This window comes from Melospiza georgiana, chromosome 22, assembly GCF_028018845.1.
Source record: "Melospiza georgiana isolate bMelGeo1 chromosome 22, bMelGeo1.pri, whole genome shotgun sequence".
NCBI classification, from domain to species: domain Eukaryota; kingdom Metazoa; phylum Chordata; class Aves; order Passeriformes; family Passerellidae; genus Melospiza; species Melospiza georgiana.
The window spans coordinates 7548407-7573034 of NC_080451.1; the positions used below are offsets into that span (position 1 = coordinate 7548407).

General features: G+C 48.2%; 1 protein-coding gene across 10 annotated transcripts in view; it reads right to left on the reverse strand.

The window, feature by feature from the left end:
• The window catches only part of CAMTA1 (calmodulin binding transcription activator 1), a 241455-nt gene that overhangs the window by 31706 nt on the left and 185121 nt on the right, over window positions 1-24628 (reverse strand). For 7 of the 10 annotated variants that reach the window (XM_058039298.1, XM_058039297.1, XM_058039300.1 and 4 more), the window contains exons 7-10: window positions 14371-14511; window positions 10878-12733; window positions 9728-9854; window positions 8921-9055 (exon numbers count right to left, since the gene is read on the reverse strand). In XM_058039298.1, coding sequence (XP_057895281.1) covers window positions 8921-9055; window positions 9728-9854; window positions 10878-12733; window positions 14371-14511 — 2259 coding nt within the window. Of the gene's footprint in view, window positions 1-3610; window positions 3963-4221; window positions 4563-8920; window positions 9056-9727; window positions 9855-10877; window positions 12734-14370; window positions 14512-24628 lie in introns of those variants that run through there. The other 3 variants (XM_058039301.1, XM_058039302.1, XM_058039303.1) reach the window with 3 other exon arrangements.

The following is a 24628-nucleotide window of genomic DNA, read 5'->3' on the forward strand; positions in this document are numbered from 1 at the left end:
CCAAGTCTCTTGCAGTGCACTGAAGATGAGAGCTCAACAACATAAAGATCACTGTCCAAATAAGCTTTTCTCCTGCTATATTGTACAGGAAATCTAAACAGCCTGAGCCCAAGGAAATGTCTTGCACTGGGAGCACTCTCACTCTGTCCAAAGGCCACAAAGATCCACATGGATACAAACATATTCACATATTTAAGGTTTTGCCCAAAAATTATGGTTTTGATGATAGAATTTAAAATTTTTTAGCGAGCTAAAAAGTTAGACATGCAAATTTGTGCATTTATTGAGTTTTCCCACTACATATCAATCTCAGAAACGTTTTAATGTTCTTTAGGTAACTACACAGAGTGTTTCTCAAGTGTTCTTCAAGGCTTCCTCCACTAAGGCAATGAAAATAACCACATTTCTGTATCTCCAGGAGACAGAATCATTTCACAGAAAATATTCTGAAGATTGTATCTTTCATGGGAATTATCTTCTTCAAATTCAACAACATCAATATAACACCAAAATTACTTCTCACTATCTTCCCCTAGCATAACAAGGAGAGGTGGTGGCAACCTGAGGGGAGCTGAACTGTCCCAGCAGGGAGGAGCTGCCTGGTCAGATTTTGACCAGTACTACACAACTGGTTAGAGTTTCATAATCATTTCCCTAAAACACAACCCATCTTTCAAGCTTCATTTCCATCTGCATTGGGAGAGAGCCTACTACTGATCACAGTAATGACAGCAGGTTATGCACTGGATTCATCTAAAGGTGCAGAACAATTGTGCTACAAATCCTCTAAGGTTACATGGTTGTTTATATCAGCCAGCATCTTACAGAGTTACAGCCTGTATTACAGTTATATATAATATAATGTACAGTTATATATAACATAACTGTACAGTTACACACAGACAACCTGGATATTGTTTAATATTACTTTTTTTTTTCAGGGTTGGTTTAATCCAGTGGTGTTTTCTTAACCCAGAACTCTCCACAATGAATTTAAAGCACACCTGCACCAACAGCTCAATAAGCCACCACAGCAGGCACAGAGAGTGGAAAACGCAGGGAGCAGAGGAGTTAGTTTAATCTCCAGGATTCTGGAAGCCACACCTCCATTTTCTCCCTCAGTGCTCTCCAATAAACACTGAATTTCCTCAGTAAGGATCTGAACAGATGCCAGCCATTTACGTGCCCAAGTTTTCACTGGAGGCTGCAGGAGCACGTGCCTTGTGCAGCCTGGTAACAGCTCCTGGTGCACAGAGCCTGCTCCGACAGGGAGGATCAAACACAGCACCTGCAAACACCTCACCCACAGCCTCTGCACAGCCCTCCCCACTGCCTAACCCAAAAACTCTTCCAACAGCAGGATTGCTGGTTTTGAGCTGTCCCCCACGGGCAGGCACAGCTCAGAGCACTGCCTCTGCCCACACTTTATTACAACAGGTAGTAAAGGCACACCTCCATCAATCACCAGCTCTGCACTTCCTTTGTGTGGTACCCAATGCCCAGGACACAGAGCTAAGAGAATAGCAAGGCACAGCAGTAAGGGACAAGCCCTCCTCTGCCTAACAGGTCAATTTTAAGGAATGAGCACAGAGAGCTGCTTTTCTAATCTCTGCACACTGCTGTACTAGACAAGAACACATCCCAAAGGATCTTCAGTCCTTTTGCCAAGCAAGCTTCAAGAAACTGTCTGTGCCACACATGACTTGGCAGTGCAGCCTGAATTATTACAGGGAAATACTACTGAAAATACAGATGAAAAATTAATGGGCAGTTCTCAGCAGCAAACAGTGTTAACAACACTTGCTCTTTTTTCACATTTTCCCCTGGACATCTGGATGTTTTTAACATGCTGCCCAACCAAACTGACAGACAGTAACTGGTTAAAAGAATTAAAGGATGAGGGTCCATGACCTCCTGCACATCCCACTGGGGCTGCATCTGCCCAGCATGGAATTATTGCCCCACAGAATTCTGAACACTGAGCTAACAGGGGTGTGCAGGACCTGCCTGTTGCCAAGCACTGTGCCCAGATACCCTGGTGTGGAGGAGCCACTCTGAGGGCTTTGGCTCTCCTGTGCTGTTCCTTTACCAGCAGTTTCTGTGTTAAATCATCCCCTGCATGAGCACACACAGACTGAACTGAACAAGTGTGACAGCTGAGCAATGTAAAAAAAGCCATGCAGCATGAAGACATTTTTCTGTTTTGCAGAGCAAGCCAGAATTCTCTCACCACATTCTCTCATACAGCACAAGCTGTGGGTGGGGATGGAAGCAGTCTAAGGCCACGTCACTCACACTGCCACTGCTGTGTTTCTATTTTGCAAATCATCTGTCACTGGTCTACAAAATCTTGCTCAATTCTTCTGTACAGCACAAATACTGAACATCTTTCATGCTGCAGTAACAATTTGATCATTTAATGCTGATTTCTGAGGTGGCATTATTGCAGGAACAACTATTTCTGAAATAAAACTGTGGTTATATCCTCAATGCCCCTTATTGCTAAAGAGAGAACCTCTCTTTAGCAGTAAGTTGTTATAGGTCATGGTCTCTATCAGCAAATGAAAGCATTTAAAATTAATATTCTAGGATGCATGCATATCTATATTAATGAGGCAGGTCACTTCCAGGGCTTTTGATCAGTGAGAAATGCCACAGTACCGAGGTATGACATGAGAAAAACACAGTATTGTACACTCTCAGCCTGAGCAGCAGCTGAAGAAACTCCATGAAAGGAACACTACTGGACATGGGCAGGAATGATGAAGTCATCCAGACCTGCACACACAGGTACTGTCAGTGATTTTAAGCCATTAATTCACCTGCCCAGGCATGATTTCTTACTGTCAACACTTGCCCCATAGTTCTTCCTGTGCTATAGGACTCTAACTATTACTCCCATGACATCTGGGATTACTCTGTTTCTCTCTGTAACCCCCAGTGCCCCCTCAAAACTGGGTACTTCTCTACTTTATCATGCCATTACTAGAAAAGAGAAGCAAGAGGGCTGCTCAGGCTGACTTCTTCCCCAAGTGGCAGTCTCTATACCAACAGCAGTAAAGCACTTGCTGCCCTATTTTTCAGGCTTCTCTTCCCCAGGGCTTAGGGAGGGCAAGATCTTTATGCTGTCCAGGAACAGCTGCTTCAGGAAACAAAGGAAACTTTTAAACATGCCATGTGTACTTTATAGATTTTAGAGGTAGGGCACACTGCTAAAGACATCGTTTCTTGTGCTGTTTTTTAATTTGTATAAAAATTTGGCTACCTAAGGTCAGTCTCTGAATCTCAGGTCAGAAACCAGCCTGACAGGTGTCAATACTATGACAAATGTACAGGGGAAATGCTTTTGGGTGTATGCAAGAGCAACAGCCTGAGAGAACGTGCTGTGCTGCTGCTCACCTGCCCAGTGCTACTACCCAGGGCTCCTGGAGATCTCCTCCTCCTAGGGCTACATGCTAAAGGACTACAGACAGGAAAAAAGCATCTCATGCCACACATGCAGTATCTGTGCTTACAGTACTGTGCATGATATTTATGTATGCACATGGTAACAATTCTGACCCAAGTTTTCCCTCCTTAAATCTGCAACCTCAAGAGTCAAAATACTCACTCCGAAATCACCAGACTGAAGAGCAGCATGCTATAAAATGGCCTCTACTTGCTGCAAAGTTAGATAAATAGGAAAACTGAAAGCACTGGAACAGGTCAGCGTTGCTGGAAGCTTTCACCAAGTCTGACGTCAGTCATGTTTACCCCATCTAAACTGAGAGCAGTCCACACAGTCTCCCGAAGTCCTCTTCCCAATCCTGCTCTTTCTGCCAAAGCACGCTGCAAAACAAGTTTTCCAATACCGTGGTGTGGAGCAGCCGTGTGTTTCCAGCATCCCTAAGATCCCCAGGAAGCTCTGGGCTACCGACCTCCTTCTGTGCCTTCAGCTCAGCACACGAGGCTGCGAGCGGCTCCGATGCAATGTGTCCTGCCGCACACGTGATGCTACAATTAAAGTGCTGTCACAACTCCGAGCCTGCATCGCAGCATCACCCGGGAGGGGCTGAGGACCAGCAGGGCAGGGCGAGCACATGAAAACAGCACCGCGTCCCACGGCTGGGGGCACAGCGAGCAGCAAGGCGTGCAATCGTCGTGGAAGTGCAGCACAACACAGAAGCATGCAGATTTAAACCCAAACAAGCACTGCGCAACACTTGAGCCTGCAATACTTACTGAAAGCAGTACTTTGTCACACGTGCGCATCCAGCGGACCCCTCCGCAGTCCCTCTACCTGCTTCCAGGTAAATAATGTGACAACACCTGGCACCAGAGGACTGACCTGGGAGTCTACAAGGCATCGGCGGAGGCTCCAGCCAGCATCTGGCGCAGACCCCGCAGCAGGGGCGGGCAGAGCAGGCTCCCCCCAGACCTGCTTGTCGTCTCTCGCATCCTCGCAGCCAACTGGAGCCCCGGGGTCCTGTCGCAGCGCCGGCGGCTCTCAGCGGTGCCACCCCCGCGCCCCGGCGGCCGCAGCGGACGGGCTAAGGCTGGCCGGGCTAAGGCTGGCCGGCATAGCCTGGGCTCGGGGCGGCCCGGCCGGCCGCGGCGGAGAACGAGCCCGAGCGCCGTTCAGCGGCCGCGAGCATGGCAGCCCGAGCGCCGGGGCCGCGGTGGGCAGCGGGCTGCGGGGGGCAGGGGCCGGCATGCGGGGACGGACGGGCCGCTCCTCGCCGCGGGACCGGCGCCGCCTCAGAGCCCGCGGCGGATCGCGGCCGGTCCGCGGCTGCCGCCCGCCCCCCGGCTCGCCCTGCGCCGTGACAGACACCCCGGGCGGAGGCTCAGGCAGCGGCTGGGAACCGGCGGCCGTCCCGGTCACCCCGGGCGCGCCCACGGAGCCATCACCGTGCCCGATGCCCTCTCACACCGCCAATCCCGGGCGGCCGGCACCCGCCCCGGGCACTCCGCAGGGGGAGAGCGCCCAGACCGCGCCGCAGGGCAGACAGCAGTGGGGCCGGTCCCGCCGCCGCCGCCCTCAGCCCACGCCGGGGCCCCGCGCCGCCCTCATGGCGGGACGTCGGCCCGTCCCACGGGCTCCCCGCCCCGCGCTCAGCGATCAGCGCCGGCCCGGTGCGGCTGCGGGCGGGCGGAGGCTGCCGCCGCCTCCCATTGTCTGCGCGGGGCGGCGCGGCCGGGCGGGCCCTGCCCCGCTCCCGATCCGCTCCGGCACCGGGCCCGCCCCGGCCTGACGTCACCCGGCCCCATTGGCGGCCCCGCCGTGTTTACAGCGGCCCCGCACCGGGCACCGAGCGCCCGCCGCCCCCGGAGCGCCCCGCGCACCAGAGTCAGCCCCGGGACGCGCCATCCCTGGGTCACCTTCCCGCTGACACCACAGCTCTCCTCATTTCGCTACACACACAGTACTTGTATTTGTACTTATTGCTCTAATAAGGTAAATCTGCGGAGCGGTAAAACCTGACAATTTCTGAGACTGTGCGGTCGCACCATCCACAGGAATCACAGACCCCCGGGCAGCAGGACACGTTCAGTCATCGGCCTGAGGAATCCGATGTTTGCCCGTGAAGTCAGGCTGGCTCAAAAGACAACGCTCAGCATAGGAAATGAAATGTTCCTTGCCTCAATTCGATCATATTATGATCAAAATGGAAAAGGACAGTTTGGGAAATGCAGTCAGAGCAGTAGGAGATTGGCTTCCTGAAACAGTGTCCTTAATAATAGCGTGGGAAAGGAACAAACCACCAGACACATCTCAGCAGGAATATAAACAGAACTGACAAAGGCTCCACACCACACAGGAGTCAGTGCAGGGGAGGATGAATAGAATCTCAAGGAGTTTACTGGATAGATCTTATCAAGGGACAAGGTATCTGTGTCCTCTACCACTGCTCACACATCCCTGCAATCTGCACCGCAGCCTTTTAACACGGTAGAAAACATTCATCCCTCTTCCCACAGAGAACCCAAACAGATCATCTTTTATGGCAACATCTAAGATGTAAACACCAGTCACCTTTACCCAGCTGGAAAGAGGAGTGAAAAACTGTGAATACTGTTTATAACACAGACTTTTTTCCTATGGAAAGTCTCTTACTGCTGCAAAACATTCACTGATCTGAGCACATCTCTCCTATCTGACTCTGGTGTCCTGCCTCTCACCACAGGCTAAGAAGGGCATCTGTTCCTACTAAACAGACACATGCTGTGGGTTTGGTGATAACATTGCCACTGTACAGGAATCAGGTACCTGTGGAATGCCACAGGTAGCACACACACCCCCTGTTTGCTCACAGATGATTCCAGGCTGAAGTGAGAGTTTGGATACCACGGGTGTGGCCTCATCATGCTAACACAAGCCACCAAGCCCCACCTCCCCGAGTCTTTTTCTGTTTTCCAGCCGGGAAAGACAGCCAGATGATGCACTGAGAGCCAGCAGGAGCTGACGGGCTGCCTGTCAGGTGCTCCTGCGTCAGTGCCATTTACATCCAGCGCCAGTCACACCCTTGTCCAACCCGTACACACTTGACTCCTCCATACACACATGGCCTGCCCCTGCTTTTAGGTTCTGTCCTCTTTCCTGCAGATGCATGAGTGTCATGTCAGCAGCACTCACAGCCATCTCCCCAGAATTTCTGACCACATCCCATGCCAAGGAAACACCATCTCTACAGACAATTTATGGAAGCAGCAAAGCTTCTGCAGAGGGCAAACACAACGTGCTTTCCATGGGGAATCCGTATTGAAATGTCTTTATAATTCCTTATGCATCTGCCATGAAATCATCTCTGCCCTTCAGTTCAGCCTTCATTTCTTCAAGCCTCATTTGCTTTTTGTTTTTGTTCTTAAAAGAACCTCTTTACAGACAGTGAATGGGAAGTGAGATCAAATGGCTATAAAAGCACACAATGGCTTCTGAGAACTGAGTTTTACATGGAAAACAGAAAAGGCTGCCAAGTTTATCAGCAGAGATCAGGATCACATGAGAGTGCTTCCTTTATGGGAAAAAGGTTTGCTTTGAGAAGAAAGAATACCACTATTCAAATTAACTAGAAAGAACGCAAGAACACCAGCAGCTGGTGTCAACTGTCCATTTGTAAAAGACATAGCTCACCCATGGTGTGAAATAAGGAAAACTCAGAATAAAACAAGTATCTCTGTGTAGTTCAGAAGAGGGTGCACAATCCTTCATGGCACAGCAGACACTGATGAAGGAAGGAGCCCTCAAACGCTGCCTTCAGACTCCTCTGCCCATTCCTACACTTGGCTCAGTTCCTAGAAGCAGAAGTGTGGTGGGAGATGGTCTCACAACCCTTCCCACTCATTAGCAGGACTGCTCCCTGATCCCAAAGGCCAGTACTTGTGCTGTGCTCAAAAAAAATAGTGATTTTTGTCTTAATGTAACTAAAAACATAGAGTTCACATATAGAGTGATTTTGACTTTATTTTAAAGACATTTGTGGAAGAGAATTGTTTATCTAAACTTAGATGAGATGGAAATTTCTTGTTCTTTTCCTAGGGTATGGCTGTTAGCTCTGTTCTCTGTGGCAGTGCTCATTCCAGCTGGAATCATGAACTGTGTTTTAACAATGCAAAGGAACTCAGAGTATTCCACTGAGTTAATTAAAAAGAATTTTAAAATTCTTGTCAATATTTTGTGACTACAAATATTCCTCGAAAATCTTCCCTCAAGACCACGTAACAGTCAGTAGGGCAAGGATTTTAAGCAGGGAAATTAAAGCAAACAGAGAAGTCAGGGATTTGTGTATTTATTCAATTGATAGAATCAACTCACATTAGTTTTCACCTTGGCTAGCTAAGCTAACATTTGCTCTCTAGCAGTAAATGAGAAGATGTAGCTGGTCCTTTAAATAACAGTGTAATCTGCTCCCTTTGGAGCACTGTGCATCAAGGCAGAGGCTTCTGATAAATCATGGTTGGTATAATTATTCAGTCTTTTTCCCTGAAGGGCCTCTGCAATGCAGCGGTCCTCTTACTTTTTTTTTTCCCCTCCCTGTTAGCAATGCCCTAGTTTGTTCACTGCTGCAGTCCCCCTCCCTTCCACATCACCACAGCGTAACAACCTCTAATTGAGAGCTGGGCTGCTCACCAAGAGCACCCAGAGGAGCTGCAGGGACACCAGAGACAGCACTCACAGCCACCTCCTCAGCTCCTGCCAGTTCAGCAGCTCTGGGGAACTGTCAAACAAGGCATTCAAAACCTGCCCACCTGGCATGCCAACCCTGGATTGCTGAGAGCTGAGCATCAATCACCATCACGCTATCAGCTGCACTCCACAGGCAGCAGGAGGCCTTGCAGCAGATGAAAAGCACCTACAGACTCTTACAGTCCTCTCCAGTCAAGCAAATTCGATTTTGATGCTGAACATAAGACTTAGTGCACCTCCTTGTTAAGAGCCAGTTCTGTTTGCAACCTTGCTTCTGCAGCCACACCACAAACCCCTCTTCACTCTGCAATGCCCACAGGCTCTGTCTCCATGCTGCTCTTTGGAAGTGCTACCATCCCAACTGCTTTAGCATATCCCTCTTATGCCTTACTATCTCTCCATTTTCTGCTTAAATAAACACACTTTTTTTCTAGACAAGCTCAAGTTTCAGAGTTCTCAGGAAAGACAATTCCAGGGTAAATGTTTCTCTCCTGGTAACTGGGCAGTATGATCAGCTTTCTTTTCAGACAAAAAACCCCACCTCTTTGTCATCCTGTATAAAAGGCAGCAACATTTTGTTCACACCAACAGAGCTAATAAGACTTTTCAACGAGAGGACTTTGATTAACATTGCCACAGCCCTTCCTGTCAAGACAAACTTGCCGCCCTACATCCCTCCCCACCAGGAGCTGCTCTGTCATACACAGTTCTACATTTGTTCTGCTTTTTTAGGGAATATCCCACTTTTCTTACCGTCCAAGGACAGCCAGTCATGCTGGGAGGAAGGCAGGGTTGGCAGAGCTCTGGCTTTATATTCAAATACCACAGAATTGGAGATGATCTGATTGTTGAAGGCAACTTGCAAAGTCACAAGCCCAGTGTCATGAGCTAAAAGGAAAGTACATGTTGTAAGACAGAGAACTCCCTGAAGAAATCCCCAGCTAGGAATTACCCCATATGCTAAATATTGGGCTGAGATCAGGTGTAGAGACAGGGTGCTGAACAGTATTTTTGTGACTAGACAATTCAAAAGTCCAAAATACCAGTTGGTATATTCAAGCATGGAGATTTTAAGCTTAAGAGTTATCTAATGGGTTATTCTGGCAAAAAGGCAGAATCTAAAGACTGAGCAGCCTCACTGCATTTCCAATGGAAAGCTGGGGCCTAGGAATGAAACCAAGTTATTCTGCACCCACTTGAAGTCATATATTGAGGGCCATCACTACTGAAAATCTCTGTGGGGAGGTTGGAGGTGCTCTTATGCTATAAAGTAGCAAAGGGAAAAACAGGCAAATCCAGCCAGTGGAGCAGTGAGTAACAGCTACTCTTTAATCTGCTCTTTCAAAACAAAAGAAATGCTTAGAATTATTTAAAATTACTTCCAATAACTATTTTAAAGTTAATTCAGAGATTCTAAATAGCATTTGTTGTGATCTGTTCTCACACTAAACTGGTCAAAAAAAGAGGAAAATCTTCTGGATGCCAGTGCACATGTATGTACATGTATGTGACACGATGATACTCAGAAATCCCCAGACGTAGGAGAGCCGTGCTCCTTACCTGGGCAGTAGCAGCGCAGTACCCCTGGCTGAATTAAAGATGCAGGCACTGAGATCTGATCAAACAGACAGCTGTAATTATTGCTGGCTTCCTGCCACGGGCCGGTAATCAGGACTTTCACTCCTCCCTGCGAGGAAAAAAGGGAGAGACCCGAGCGTGACAGGAGAGGCCGGGGCAGGAGGAGCGCGGCCGGACGCGCCCGCCGCCCTTCCCGGGGCCGTGCTGCCCTCGGGCGGCCGCCGGCGGCAGCGACACGGCCGGGAACGGGAGCGACGGCCCGGGGGCACGGGAACGACAGGCCGGGGACACGGGGCCGCCCGGTGCCGCCCCAGCTGGTGCTGCTCTCAGCCCGGTGCCGCCTCAGCCCAGTGCTACCCCAGCCCGGTGCCGCTCTCAGCCCGGTGCCTCTCCAGCCCCGTGCCGCTCCCTGCTCCGCTGTCAGCCCGGTGCGGCCCTTCCCGGTACCGGCCCAGGCCTGCCGAGCTCGCCCCGCCGGCAGCCGCTCGGCGAAGGCCGGGAATGTCCAGGCTGCATCCCCTCGGAACAGGGAGACCGGCCCGGAGCAGTTACTGCACACCCCCGTACAGACACAACAGTGCTCCAAGGCCGGGCCTAGGAAAACAACACCCCCCCACAACCTCTTTTTTTTTTTTTTTTTTAATTACAAAATAACCTTCTCTTCCCATTAGTGGCTCAAACAGTCTCTTTCCTCACACATTTCTTCACAGCAGCAAGGTCTGTGCTGCTGCCGTTTTCAGCTTATGGGGCATGTGACTGATTTTGGAAGTCAGTGAGGTGGAGGGAAATGCTGAACTCATTAAGGCTGTGCAGGCCTTGAATTATTCTCCTGGGAACATCAGTGACAAATGTAAGAAACAGCTCTACTGGGCCTAGGTAGCATGAAGCCATCATATGGGGAAGACTTGGCTTTCAATGAAACAATACCTTTCTGTTCAGATGCTTCCTAAGTGAAGAAAGGGCCCTGTCAGGATAATGAAGTGCTTAATTAAAACATGCAAGCAGCCTTGAATGCTCTGACTTGGGAGAGAAATATTTTAAAGCCCTTTTCAAAGCTTTAACAAAACACTTCCCATATTACCAAAGCAAAGATAAAGCAGTAAACACGAGTGAGTAAAATCCCTGGACTTACCTCAGGGTAAGACCACTCTGGTGAATAATCTGTCACCATGAACAAGCGGCCGCTCTGCTGCAGCAGCCCCAAAGTGCCTTGTGCTGCAGCTGCCGAGACCACCTCAGCCACGTGCATGTATGCCATGGTGCTGGCTCCGTTCTCCGAGCTGCTCAGCTGCATGTTGGCTTGCTGGGGGCTGCAGCAGGGAATGCACATCTCGGCCTGGTTGTACGTGGCTCTGTTGCTGTCCTCAGGCTGAGACAGTCCAGCACTGTCGCCTGACACCAGCTGGTGTCCGTACAGAGCGTTGCTCCCACCTTCTACCGATATGAAATCGTTAATTAGATCAGAAAACTGGTTGCTGAAGGAGATGTCAAAGTGGTCTAAGTTAAGCTCCATGTTGGAGGAGTTATTTAAGCTAGGATGGGCCACGGGATAGAGTCCTTGTACCATGTTTCCTTGGAGAATAGGGAGGTTGTTTCCATTCCTGATACCCCCGTTGGCCTCAGGCTGCAAGTAGTGTTCTGTGTTGCAGGCTTGAAGATCCCCTGATTTAAGTAGATTTTCATTTCCTTCTGCCTGCTGGGAGGTCTCCATGGGAACTTCAGCTTCTGCAGTCATAGCCTGGAAGTTTGCTTGGAACTGCATGAGCTGGAGAGAAGAGGTGGACTCTATTCTGGTTTCCACTGTGCCGTTACAGTTGGACGTGGTTTGGGACGAGGCCTCTGTTTTCACATTGGAGATTCCTAACGTGTTCACAAATGAGCTACCTGTGTCATTCAAATTGTTGTGAGTGTTTTGTTCGAGGGGAAGAGGTTTGCTGGCATCCTGCAGAAAGAAGCTGGGGGAAGGGGTCTGATGGACGTGAGGGCTCTGGACGGTCTGATTGAAGCTGGAAGAATAGTCCTTGTTGGAGTCAATGGCACTGAAGTCCATCTGCTCCAGGGTGGTACTTGGGCTCAGACCTCCTCCAGATGGAAGTAAACCTGAACCAGTACTGAGTGTGAGAGTGTTAGATGCAGAAGTGGAGGAAAATGCTTCTTTGGACATCTGTTGTTCGAAAGATGTGTCCTCAGTTTTAATTTCTTTCGTGAGGGTTGTATTGAAGTTGAAGCTACGTTCTGTTGTGGGTGACTGCCTTATGTTGGTATTGATGCTGTCACTTTTCATACCTCCTCCACCATAAGTCTGCCCTTGCTTGGGATTGTTAAGAAAACAGTCTGGGTCAAAATTCATGGTGGTTTCTGGAATTTTCCTATTTCCTTCTAAAGTTGTGGAGAGCACAAGTTCCTCAGAGACAGTGCTGGGTAGCATCGACAAGCTCTCTGAACTGCCAGTTGTTGGAAAAGCAAACTTGTGTCCATCCGAACTCACAGCAAGTACCAGTCCTTGTGCAGCTGCATCTGAGGACAGAAGGTGCTGATTTGGGCCAGATGTGGGTGACATTGTGTACACAGCTTCACTGGTGACTTCTGACATAAATACGGTGGCACTTTGTGACAAACTTCCCATAACTGATGCTACAGCCATGCTGGACACACCAGTGACAGCTGGGCTATCTGCCATATCTGGGTCGCTGTTTAACCCACTGCTGATGGACACAGGAGAATTCTGGGTTGTGTCAGGGACCTCCACCTGGTTGGTGGAAGAAACCTCAGTGCTGTTTTGATGGAGCAACACTGGTTTTGCCACTTTTCCATTCCTCTTCTCTCGGCTGGAGGCCTTGCCATGGCTGTGCTCGTTCTTGCCTTCAGAGACATCGTTATTTTGTACCTCTGAATGAGTGCTGTACCCACCTGTCCTTGGTTCAACCTTTGGTGATATGATGCGGTGTTTGGCACTGTTACACTTGTGATGCACACTGCTTCCTGCCCCTGTGCCAGAAAACAACAGGATTTGCTGTTCAGTAAATACAAAATTAGCACAATGCAAGTTGTGTATCTCGTGCTTGTGCATACATGTGCACACAGAGCACACAGTCAGCACTGGAGCTGCTGAAAAATGTTCAAGCAAGGGCCACCAAAGAAAATCCTACATTAATTAAACCAGCCAAAGAAAATCCTCCATGAATTAAACCAGCCAGCACCTTACTGGCCTGTAATGGTAACATCACCTGCATTCCTGAGAATAATGGAATCACCTTGTAATCAGGCAGGATGAAGTAAACAATTCTGTCTGCAAAGGGACCTTAGCCACAAACTCTGGTGCAGGGACTGCTTTTGCAGTTCAAAGAACAGCAGCCCATGAATTTTTGATGTTTCTTTCCTTAATTGATTAATTTCCCCTAGAATGAGGTAAGAACATTAATTACAGAACTGCAGAATGACTGAAGGGGAGGAAGAAGCCTCCTCACTATAGCTCATGGCTACAATTATAAATGCCATCTTCTGGGCAACATAAAACATCTTTGTAGCCACCACAATTTGCTGAATCTTTTGTTGCTTGCCCTTGAAGAGGAACATCTCTATTATGTGTTCAAGATTTGAATGAGGTCACTTAAAGTAGTTCAAGACAGTGCTTTTGAGACTAAATACAATATTAAATCTCTCTATTCTCCTAGGTATAGAAATGAACAGGAACAAGGGAAAGACTTTCATGCTGCTGTATTTGTGGATGACAGTAAGGGATTGGGAATGTGTGTGTCAATGTGCAAGCCAGTTACAAAACAAAGCAATGCTGTTGTGTTAAAAAGCACCGAGCAGACTTAGCACAAGACAAAACATCAAAGGGAAGAATAAAAGGATTCATGTTCAGATTTGCAAGCCTGGATCAAATGCTGAGCCTTAAGGGGTGAATTTTAATCCAAACTCAGGTATTCCAGAGGTCATCATTCCTATTTAAGCCTTGATTGTATAATGCAACTGCTCAAGAAAAGAAGAAAAAAATAACCCTTTGAAGCAATGACAACTTTCCTTTATAAGCTTTGCTAAAGACTAGTTAATGTGTCATATACTTTATTTGACCAAAGTGCTAGAAAGGAGCAGCTCTCTAGCAGATGAGTTGGGAAGTGAATCACTGAGCTTTCCACTGTCTGTGGGAAATGCTAACACTAAGGATGCTGCTGTAGTGTCATGCAAAACAAGGTCATCTCCTTTAACAAGAAAGAGATCTGTATTTTCATGATACCTAAATAAGAACCTGCCTTATCTCAGTGATACCTTGCAGTTATCACCTGAGCACTTCTCCAAAAAAGTGAGCTGCAGGGCAAGGAATTCAGAGGGTGAAGCTGGAGGAACATTATATTTTAAGGCTTTGGTAACAGAATTTGCACACGTGGAAGAGAATGTACCTTTTTGAGCAGCTCATGTATGGACTGCATTTATTAGAAAGCACTGACACTTCCCCCAGAAGTTCCAGCTGCATCTTGTTATGCTGGAGACTTCTCCTGTCAACTCTTGAGTTCACTGTGTCCCAGTGTTTCATGAGACAGCATTTTTATCACCTCAGCACTAAAAACCTTGCTCCCAGAGTGGATGAAGCTGAGTCAGTGTGTGCCCTCCTGAGTACTCACCCAAGGTACCAGTGCACAGACAGTTGTGTGTCCGAGGCTGGGGCTTGGTCTGGTGGCTGTCGAGGATCTGCTGCACGAGCTGCTCCACTGAGAACCCTGAACTGCTGTTGCCATTGCTGCATGTCCACTTGATGCCATGAACTGCAAAGAGAACAGTAACATTTCCCATCAGAAACTGCAAAATCATGCCAAAACCATCAAAAGCCGCTCCAAATTACCAGTAAAAATCCATTCCTGCTGCTTTCTGTCAGAACTGAAAGGAGACCTATAAAAAGCAACAGTAATGGTTACTGGCTTACTGTTCTCTGCTCCTTGGTATCATCAGGCTTCCAAAGGCAATTCCTGAATCAGGAATACAAAGAGAGAAAACTCCTCAGCAGAGTACCTGGCTCTGTTTCAGTCTGCTGCTAACAGGGACTCTGCACCTGCAATGACTCTCTGTAGTGCCAGCAACCTTCACTGAAAACCCAAAACCAACAAAGGACTTGGTTCCATTGAAGTGAAGCATTATAATTCCTAGGAGCCTTTTGGAATCTTTTTCTGTCTAATGTGAAAACAAAATCAGCCTTATAGTAAGATCAGCAGCCAAAAATACACCAGAGTAACAGCAAAGGCAAACCTTCTGCCAGGTCTTCATTGTCAGAGCCCAATGGCAGCAGTGAAGGCTGACTCATTTTTTTGGGAGTGACTAACAGACACTGTGTGAGCTCCTCCTCAGACTTGGATGACCTTTTAGTAATTTGGGAGAATGAACAGGTGGGTGATGTTACAGAACAGGTTGCAAAGTGAAGCTCTTTCCTTAGGAACTCTCTGGGCCTGTTAGCTGTTTAAATAAAAATGCCAGACTGCATACAGATACATGACTTGAATAAATATTCCCTCTCAGAATATTTTAGTTGCAGAATTTCCTATAATAGTGATATTTGCAACCTGACTCACAATGGAAATGGCACTTATAAAATATTTTATCCATAATAACTGACTCAAAGCATCTTCTGTCTCTGTTAATGTCTCTCTGAGCAATTTATATGTGCATATTATTTATTTATCCTTTAAATGCACCACAGCTCATGTGCAGATTTTGGAAAGTGCTGATAAGTGACAACATAATTTCCAAGGTGTCCTCATGTCTGGCAGCTCCTTTCAGAGTCTTTGCCATAGTCTGTCAAGGCATATTCCTTGCATGTTGTGTTCTAAAATCCTTAAACCAGAACACACAAAATCAAAGCTGAAAGTCCCATGGACTCAGGCTTTGTAGTAAAGCCCCAGATCCCTGTGTGGTGGAGGTCCCTGATGTGAGGGGGGAAATCCTGGCAGCAGCAGCTTGGGCTGATGCTCCTGTACAGCCAAAGGCTGGGGCAAAGCCAAAAGCAGCATCGTGTAAGAGATCAGAGCAAATGAAGGGATGTTTGTGACATCCAGTGGTCACAGGGGCAGCATATCCTGTGAACAGTCTTCTGTTCTTCTCTCTGATGCTGCTCACTGAGTGTGTCACACACAGCTGGTGGGACAGAGCTCCTGGATCTGCTCTGTGAAGCAGTTTTATTGCTTTTTTGTTACCTGTTGCTCTATTGCCTCCTCACCCACTAATGTCATTTTGCCTAACATCTTGGTCTAGTTTTACACTGCAGAATTCACATTGCTATTGGCCAGGCTGGATAACCTGCAGCAATACTGTAAATCAGGTTTACAAGTATTCCTCCCCATATAACTATTTAAAGTGCTGCAGATAGTTTTGTAATAAGTCCCTCTATGTTTGTTTGATGACCACATTTATTGTTATTATACCCAACAGATTTTGCTTCCCAGTATATTCACAGTTTTGGATTTCCTCTTAACACTCAGTCTCTGTTATGACATCTAAGTTAGACATGCTTGCCACTTCACTACCTCTGCTCACATTCATTTTATTATTTAAGATACATTGTTCTGTCACCAGTGATATTATGTCTAATGAGTGATGTTCAAATAGCAATTTTACAAAAAATACATTGTCAGTGAGAACAGAATGCAGTCAAGTATTTTGGATGTTTTCAGCTATACAACACAAAGTTACTGAGCTGCAGTTATTATTCAGTAACTTTGCATTAGGTAATTTCTGGTTACTTCAGAAATGTTTTTTGCTAAAGAAGTGAACTGGTGTCTGGGTACAGAAAGTGTTTTACAGCAGGATGGCAGCACTGCTAAATCCTGGGATGAGCAGAGCATCAAGGGGGCAACTTTGGGAAGTGAATCGTGGCTCAGGGTTTGTGTATTCATGATGATGGTTCTTAAGTCTGAATCAAGCTGTGAGCTAGGAGCTAAGGCATAATGGACAGCTTTAGAGCTGGGTACTTAGACAACCACGCCTGTTATTTTCAGGTCCTTCCAGCACAGCAAAGTCCCACTGAGGATCAATTGCTGCTGAGGAAAAGTCCTTCTCTAGCCTTGCTCCAGCTGATCCTAAAGGGCTCCAGCTTCTGTCCACGTGGTGCCACTTTTTTTTGGTACTTATGTTCCCCATATGCTATGAAGGTTATAAAATAAAAAGCCAGTGAAGGGTGACAGATTGCAAAAAAAGAATGTCTGGATGCTTAATGCAAATTATCCACTATCTTGGCACATCCAATATGCAGATTTTCTTCCTCCCTCTTTTAAAGAAAGACTCCTGTGCCTGGTGAATTGTTAGTACTGAATACCAAACACTATCAAGATGGCTTTTAACATGTCACGCTTGGCTTCCTGACACATAATGAATCAGCAGGAAAGGAGATTTCTATAGGGAAGAAAGTGCATTATGAAAGGAAGGCTAATAAAAAGCATACACACAGACTCTTCCTGCTTCTTAGTGGTTCAAGAAGTGAAACCACTGTAGAACTATGTTTGATTAAATATAGCCATAATATAGGAACACAAAAGACTGGGAAAAAAAAAGTCTGAAGCTTAGCAGAAATTCTGGAAAGGATTTTAATCCGGATTCCTGTTCAGACTTCTGCTGCATTTCTTGATAATTTAAAATGAAAGCTGTGAACTGCTTCAACACTTTCCTTTTCAGTGATAGCATGGAGGGGTCTAAAAGCTGCTGCATTACAGCAGCAACACATTCCTGCTGGCACACACGCTCTGCACAGAGCCTGCAGCACAGTGCAGCCAGGCAGAGTTACTGGTGCTGCACTGGGGGCTCAAAGGAGAGCACTGGGGCTGGGGGAACGTCCACAACTCACAGTGCTACTAATGCTGCTGCAACCTCTTTTTACAAACCTGGGCTCTCACCTTTCTTCTCTTTCTTCCTTTTTGAAGAACAGGCAATAAAAATGACCTTGTGATAGTGCCCAGCCGCTCCTGTTCATTAGCACTGCCAGGAGTTTGACCACCATGAGCAAAGGAATGAAAGATGATCTGAATTACCAACAAAAAGGCTGCTCAGAATCCAAGGGACACTTGCACACAGAAACATATGAGTGTCCAAGTTTCTTACACCACCTTGGCTATTTCTGCCTCCTGCTGCTGCTGCTGCTGGTACTCAGTCCTCCACAATTTCCATGCCTGCAGTCCTGCTGTCCTGCAGATATCTTCCTCCTTCCCATCACCTGAACTCTACCTCACTGTCTCATCATCACTCTAAACACCATCAACAACTGTTTCCCTCTTGCCCTCCCTGTGGTTTCTCTACCCTAACCAAAACTTGTCCCTAAAATACCCTCTCATATTTAAATTTGATCCTTTCACCCTTTCTGAATGTTCTTAGACATTGCTCTTTGCCACTTCAAGCATTTTACACTTCCTGGTTTTATTCCAAACACCTTGCTTTTCCATACCACGCCTCAGAACACAGCTCACACATACCTGTACATGTACAGTACATCATAAAGCCATTCCCTGTACCCTCCATGTGGCTCCTCTGCCCCAGTTTGGTAAATCTTTTGATACTTGAGTAACAACAATGAGATCTCCCCATGAAACTGCTAAGTTGGATAGACTGATAGAGCTGGAATATGTAGACTCATCAAGGTCAGGTTTCTGTTTGCCTCTGCCTTAACAGCCTGCTGCAAGCCCTGCTGTCAGTCCTGCCCTCAGCCCCTCCTGACCCACACAAAGTGCTGTAAAAATCCCCAAAGTGCTGCTGGGAGCGTGAGCAGGCCCTTTGTCCAGGACCCATTCCTGCCTCGCCGTCCACATCCCGCTCCACAAGTGCTGTCCCTGAGAGGTGTTTCCATGGCAATGGTCAATTGGAAATGGCAGCCTTGTCCCTTCCATTCCCACTGCCTTCCTCTTGACAGAAGTAAAGGCCTTGCTCTGATTTCTCAGTAGTTTGGCTGAAGGATATTTCCATTAGATTTATCCTTTCGCACTCAGACGCCCACACACAGCTTAGCTTTGATTTTCCAGCCTTCCATTTCCACTCGTTACTGGTTGTGAAGGACGGGTTTACCTGAGCCTCAGTGCTGGGGACAGCAGTGACACCCCCTGCATGCTGATGTCCTGCACGGACTGACAGGGGCGTTTTGCTCAGAGCTGCTCTTTACAGAGATGTCTGCCTTCCAAAACAACACTTTTCCTTGGAGGTTTACTCAGATGCAGCGGGATGCTCCCAGGGGCTGGACAGATGAGCTGGCCAGCATCCCCTGGACCCCTCCAGCAGGACAAAACACGGTTCTTCCAAAGGCACTCGGTGCAGCCCTCCCGCCCCGTTACAGCCGCGTTAAATCCGGGGCTGCTCGCACACGGAGGAGCAGAGCGGCAGCGGCTTCTCCCGCTTGTCCTGTGTGGTCCTCGCCCTCCTCCGGCTGCAGCTCAAGGGCACCATCACCATCCTCCCCCCCCTCCTCCTCCTCCTCCTCCGGCTGCTGCTGCCAGGAGCGGCGGGAGCGGCGCCCGGCGGCCGCCAGGTGGCGCCAGCGGATAAGGAACGGGACCGGGACCGGGAATGGGACCGGGAATGGGATCAGGGCCGGGATCAGCACCGGGACCGGGAATGGGACCAGGAATGGGACTGGGATCAGGGCCGGGATCAACACCGGGACCGGGAATGGGAATGGGATCAGGGCCGGGATCAGCACCGGGACCGGGAATGGGACTGGGATCAGGGCCAGGATCAGCACCGGGACCGGGATAAGGGCCGGGACCGGGATGGGGATCAGTACCGGGACCGGGATAAAGGCCGGGATCAGCACTGGGACTGGGACTGGGATCAGGGCCAGGATCAGCACCGGGACCGGGATGGGGATCAGTACCGGGATTGGGATCAGCACCGGGACCGGGATAAGGGTCGGGATCAGCACTGGCACCGGGACTGGGATCAGGGCCAGGATCAGCCCTGGGAGCAGGACTGGTACCGGGATAAAGCCCGGCATCAGCACCAGGACCGGAACCGGGATCAGCACTGGGATAAGGGCTGGGATCAGCACCAGGACTGGGACCCAGACTGGGATCAGGGCCGAGATCAGCACCGGGAGAGGGACCACATGGCCTGGGGCCCCAGACCCACACCAAGCCTGGCAAGGCCTCCCCATTTCTCCCTTTTCTCTACTGTTATTCTTAAATTTTTTTTCTCCACTTGAGGTTTGTTTGTTTTTGTTTTTAGCAAAAATCTTGCTTAGCGTATTTGGGGGAAAAAATTCCTCAGAGAGAGTTTTGATCCTTTCCCGAGGCTCCCAGCCCTTCCTCCTTCCCCAGGTCACATCTCGGGGGCGGGCACTGCCAGCAAGGTTTGGGCTGACACCTCTGCAGATGCTCCAGGATGGATCTGCCAGTCACTGCCAGTCTGACAAGTGTCAACAGAGGAGATAAAATACCAAGGAAGAACAGGAAACAAAGGCTGGTGTGCCTGCAGCCTCCTCAGAGGGTCAGCAATTGCTGTGTCTGGTTTAACACCCAAGTTTTAGGGGTCAGGAAAGGATTTGGTTTAGGTTTCCTCCAGTTAGTTTCCATTACTGACAATGGTGGGTTCCCATGTACTGCTGTCAGCAGTCAGTGGGATTATTTCATTTGGTGTCTCCAAACACATCTGAAAGGCACCAGCTGAAACACAACTCCTAATTTTGTTATTTTGGCAAAGTGGGACTTTGGTCTATGGTAGGTGAAACTCACCACAAGGGAAAGTGTTTCCGCACAGAGTGGCCCATTAAGCATGGGATCAAACTTCCCCTGGGGACATAAATGCCACTGCAGATCTCAGAGGGAGAGGAAAAGTGCATTCCTGCATGAGCTGCACTCCTGCAGTGGGGAAGGGGCTGGGGGAGATGAGAAGCTGAGCAGTGGCTGATGAGCAGGAGGCTGATGCTGGCCACACACACAATGTGAGCAGGGCTGCTCAAAGTCCAGGTGGTGGGTGGATGTCAGAACCTATCTAGCACCTTCTATCATGTTCTCTTTTTAATAAAAACTCAGACTATTGCAGTAAAACTGGATGTCAGCATTACTAAACCCAATGTTTTTTTAAAGAATCCACATTGCTTTCTATGTGGTCAGCTGAGCTAAGCTGGCAAGCTTCAGTTTCCATTGAGGGGCACTTTGGAACTCAAACTCCTTGGGGAATTGTGAAATTCATCCCATGTAGCATTTTTGTACAACTGATCTTTTAAGATGAAATATAACCCCAATCCTTAAACAGAGTTACTGAAATTAAATATAAATTCAAGCCCAAGTAAAACTCCCAACAACTCAGTTCTCCAAACTGCATTAATTCCAATTGCTGCTGAGTTTTGTTCTGAGCTACAGGGCTTTGGTGCCTTCTCCAGTGATGAGAACACAGGGATGAAGGTTGAGGTCACCTCCAGGAGGTTGATGGCCTCACTGACACAAAATTAAGGACTCTGGAAAAAGGCTAGAGCAGCCCTTGCCCATGGGCTGATGAGCACACATGGAATTTCCAGCTGTTTGTGCGGGCAGCACAAACAGGAGCTCTCAGTTCCTCTGCAGCAGGGAAATGCAAAAAGCTTTTCCTCTGAAAGGAAGATAGCTCTTAATTATAGTGGACCTGGAACAAGGATTGCAACGTGGCACCAGCTGTGAGCTTTTAAGTCAGCTTTGCCAGCTGAAGGATGAGAGAGCCAAAAGGGGACGATTTGGAGAAACCCCCAACATGAGCTGGCCCACAATTTGCTGATCATATGGAGTTTATATACAGAATTCTGCTGTGATGGATTCTGCCACTGAATTTGCTTTTACCACCAGATGCCTCTAAGGACATCTGCTAATCTATTCAGAGAAATCTCAAAGCAAGACTGTAATGGGGCACAAAGGGGGGAGGAAATTGAAAGTTAAGCCAAATTGAGGCTCATTCTTCACACCAGGCATCCTGAAATGACTTACAGGTGTCTCGGACCACATTCCTGCAGAATTTTCAAGGATTATAGCTATTAACTTTACACTAATGTACCCAAAAGTTGCATTTACACCAAAGCAACACATACACACACATATGACAGCCCTTTTGCTTGAGGCACCCAGCTGGGATGCTCCCAACAGCTGGATTATCCCAGCCTGGCAGCAGTGGAGGCTCCCTGACCCTGGTGACACTCTGGGACAAGGAGCCTGCTCTCCAAGCCTGCAGGGAGGAAGGAATCATCCTGTGGGAGGTCAGGAGTGTGTATGGGGCCTTCCAGGCTCACAGGCTTCAGCCTTGAGGGCTGCCAAATGGAGGGCTGAGAAGCCAACAGAGATGGTCCAGAGAAGGCAATCAGGAGGTCATGGGCAGTGTGAAGGCAGTTAACAAACAAATTAAAACCCCAAAGCCATGAAAGCTGAAGTCAGGCTGATTAATTAATTATTTACAGTCTCAACTCAGCTGGAGGTGTTGAGAAAACCTCAAATCCTTAGAGCACCTGCAGCATTTACCTTTCATGGATGTTCAGATGGGTTCATTTCAGTCGCTTAATTAGTTCACACACCATCTATGTTAGAACAAGTTAATGCTCTTTCTTTCCACAAAGCTCTGAGAGCTCTATGGGCACTCCAGAAAGGTGAGGTTTTTATCCATAAGCACAGTGACAGAATGAGCAAACAGCAGCCCTGCAGCCAGCCCAGAAGCTCTCTCTGGGTTCAGCAGAGTCCTTCAGGAGCAGGCACCTCTCAGCACCCAGCCCTCAGTGCCCTGCTCTGCTCACAGTGACAAGGCTGGCACCAGGAGCTGCTGCCTCTCCCTGATGCTGCTGAAGCCTGGAATGACTTTGGGATGATGCAGCAGGGAGGGAAAAGGGAGCTGAGCAAATTATGGATGCAAGAAATGTAAACAAGCTCCCTGATCCTCTCAGCCAGGGTCTCTGTGCATTTCAGGAACAACAGTTTGATGCATTTGTCCAGCTTGGACTCCAGGACTGATGCTGCTCACCCTGCCAGCCATCTGCCACATTGCTTTGAGTTCTGCATGCTCCCACAACACTGACTGCCTGCTACCCTCCACTCTGACAGAAAAGCTTTAATACCTGACAGAGGTCAACAGCTTCAACACCTGACTTCAGGTGAGCAGGGCTTAACCAGCTCTTGTCAGTGAGTCAAGAGCTGGACACTGCCACCAACCTCTGACCGGGAGGAAGCATTCTCCCCAAAGAACTGTATCAGCTTCTCTCCCTTAATCCTGAATGACATCAGTGGTCTGAAATGGGAACCTGCAGGTACGGAGGCCTTGGGCGTCCACACACCCTGGCTGTAATCATCACTACTGTGCCTTAAATGAGAAATCCTCATGGAAAACAGCAACCAAGAGTACAAAATAAGCAACAAAACCCCCACAGAGCTTCCAAGTCCAGAGGAATAAAACACAACAAACCCCAGCACAGAGCAGGTAAAAGGGTGAGACTGTCACTGCACCAGCCACACCACGCACAACGCTTTGATTAAGCCATTGACAAATCTGCTGTAGGGCAGAGAAATTTGGAAACATCAGGCAATCAAACTGTGAAGTCTGTGAAAGAATGTGATTAATGCAAAAATGTGATGAAACTAATGTGCTTGGCTCCAGAATTTCATGGCACACCCTAAACTGGAACCAAATCTGATGGCTTCTTGGCGAGCAGTGCCCCTCTGTGCTCCCCAAACAGGGTTATCCGTGTCCTCTTTGTTTTCCAGGTCTGAGCAGAACACAAAGCTTTTATTGGAGCTACATTTCTAAGGATGTGTTTCCCAGGATATGTACCCATAAAAAGAGACGTGTACATGCATATATACTCTGAATAATTGCACAGAATTTCACTCTTCCCTCCTGAGACATAAAAGAGCCAAGTGTTATTAAATTTACGGCGAGTTCGTTGTAGTTTTCACATAATTTTCTTGATGCACTGCAGATTTTTTAACAGGCTGCTGCTTCCTTTCCTGTTTAATGTTAAGGCACTTGTCCAGTCTCAGCTATACCAACATCCTGGATTTCTGTCTGAGTTTATCAGCCCCAGGGGCAAATGTGTCATTTTCTCTCCTCCTCTGCCCTCCAGCTTTGTGTGGAAGAGGAACACATGGGCCTGCAGAGTTCAGGATGCAACAAAGGACTGTAAACTCAGATTACCAAGGCTGTGGTCAGCACAAGGCTGATCTTTCACGGATGGCAGGCACACATCAGGATGCACTCCGTGGCTGTGACCTCCAATTACAGGAGGCTGGGCTTGACACCAGCATCCAGGCAGGGGCAGAGGGCAGGAACAGAAGCAGACCTGGTATCTGTTGACTCACATTTGCTATTGTGGCTTTTGCAGCTAATTTTCTCTTGGTTACAAGCTCACTTTATGTCTAATTTTTCTTTCATTACAAAAAGATATTCGTGTGCACATTGGAATGTGCTCTCCAGGGGAAGACACACAATACAACTGTGATGCAAAGGAAAATATTACACACCAAGGCAGATGCAGAGGGGTTCAAAGAACTGCCTGTCTGAGGGCAAACCTCCCTGTCACTCTGCACACCTTCTCTTTAGGCTGCAAAACTCTAGGAAATGGTGCTCAGTCCAACACACTCAGTTCCATGGGCCACCTGTAAGCTACAGTAGCCCACTGTGCCCTGACAATGAGCACCCAAACAGGGAGTGCCCCTGGGGGAATCCACCTGCCAGAACCTTTGCAAGTGAGCAGGTGGCTACAAACAGCCCTAGAACATGCAAGAACATGGGTACAATTTTCCCCCAGTGTGCAGAGGAGACCTCTTTGGGGACAGCTCTCATACCATGCATCCCAGGAGTGTTTAATATTGGACAGAAAGTGCATGCAGACACAAGCTGAGTTGGATGGACAAATGACTCCTTCACAGGATGTGAGAGACTCTAAACACACAGCAAAGAAGCAAAACCAGCACC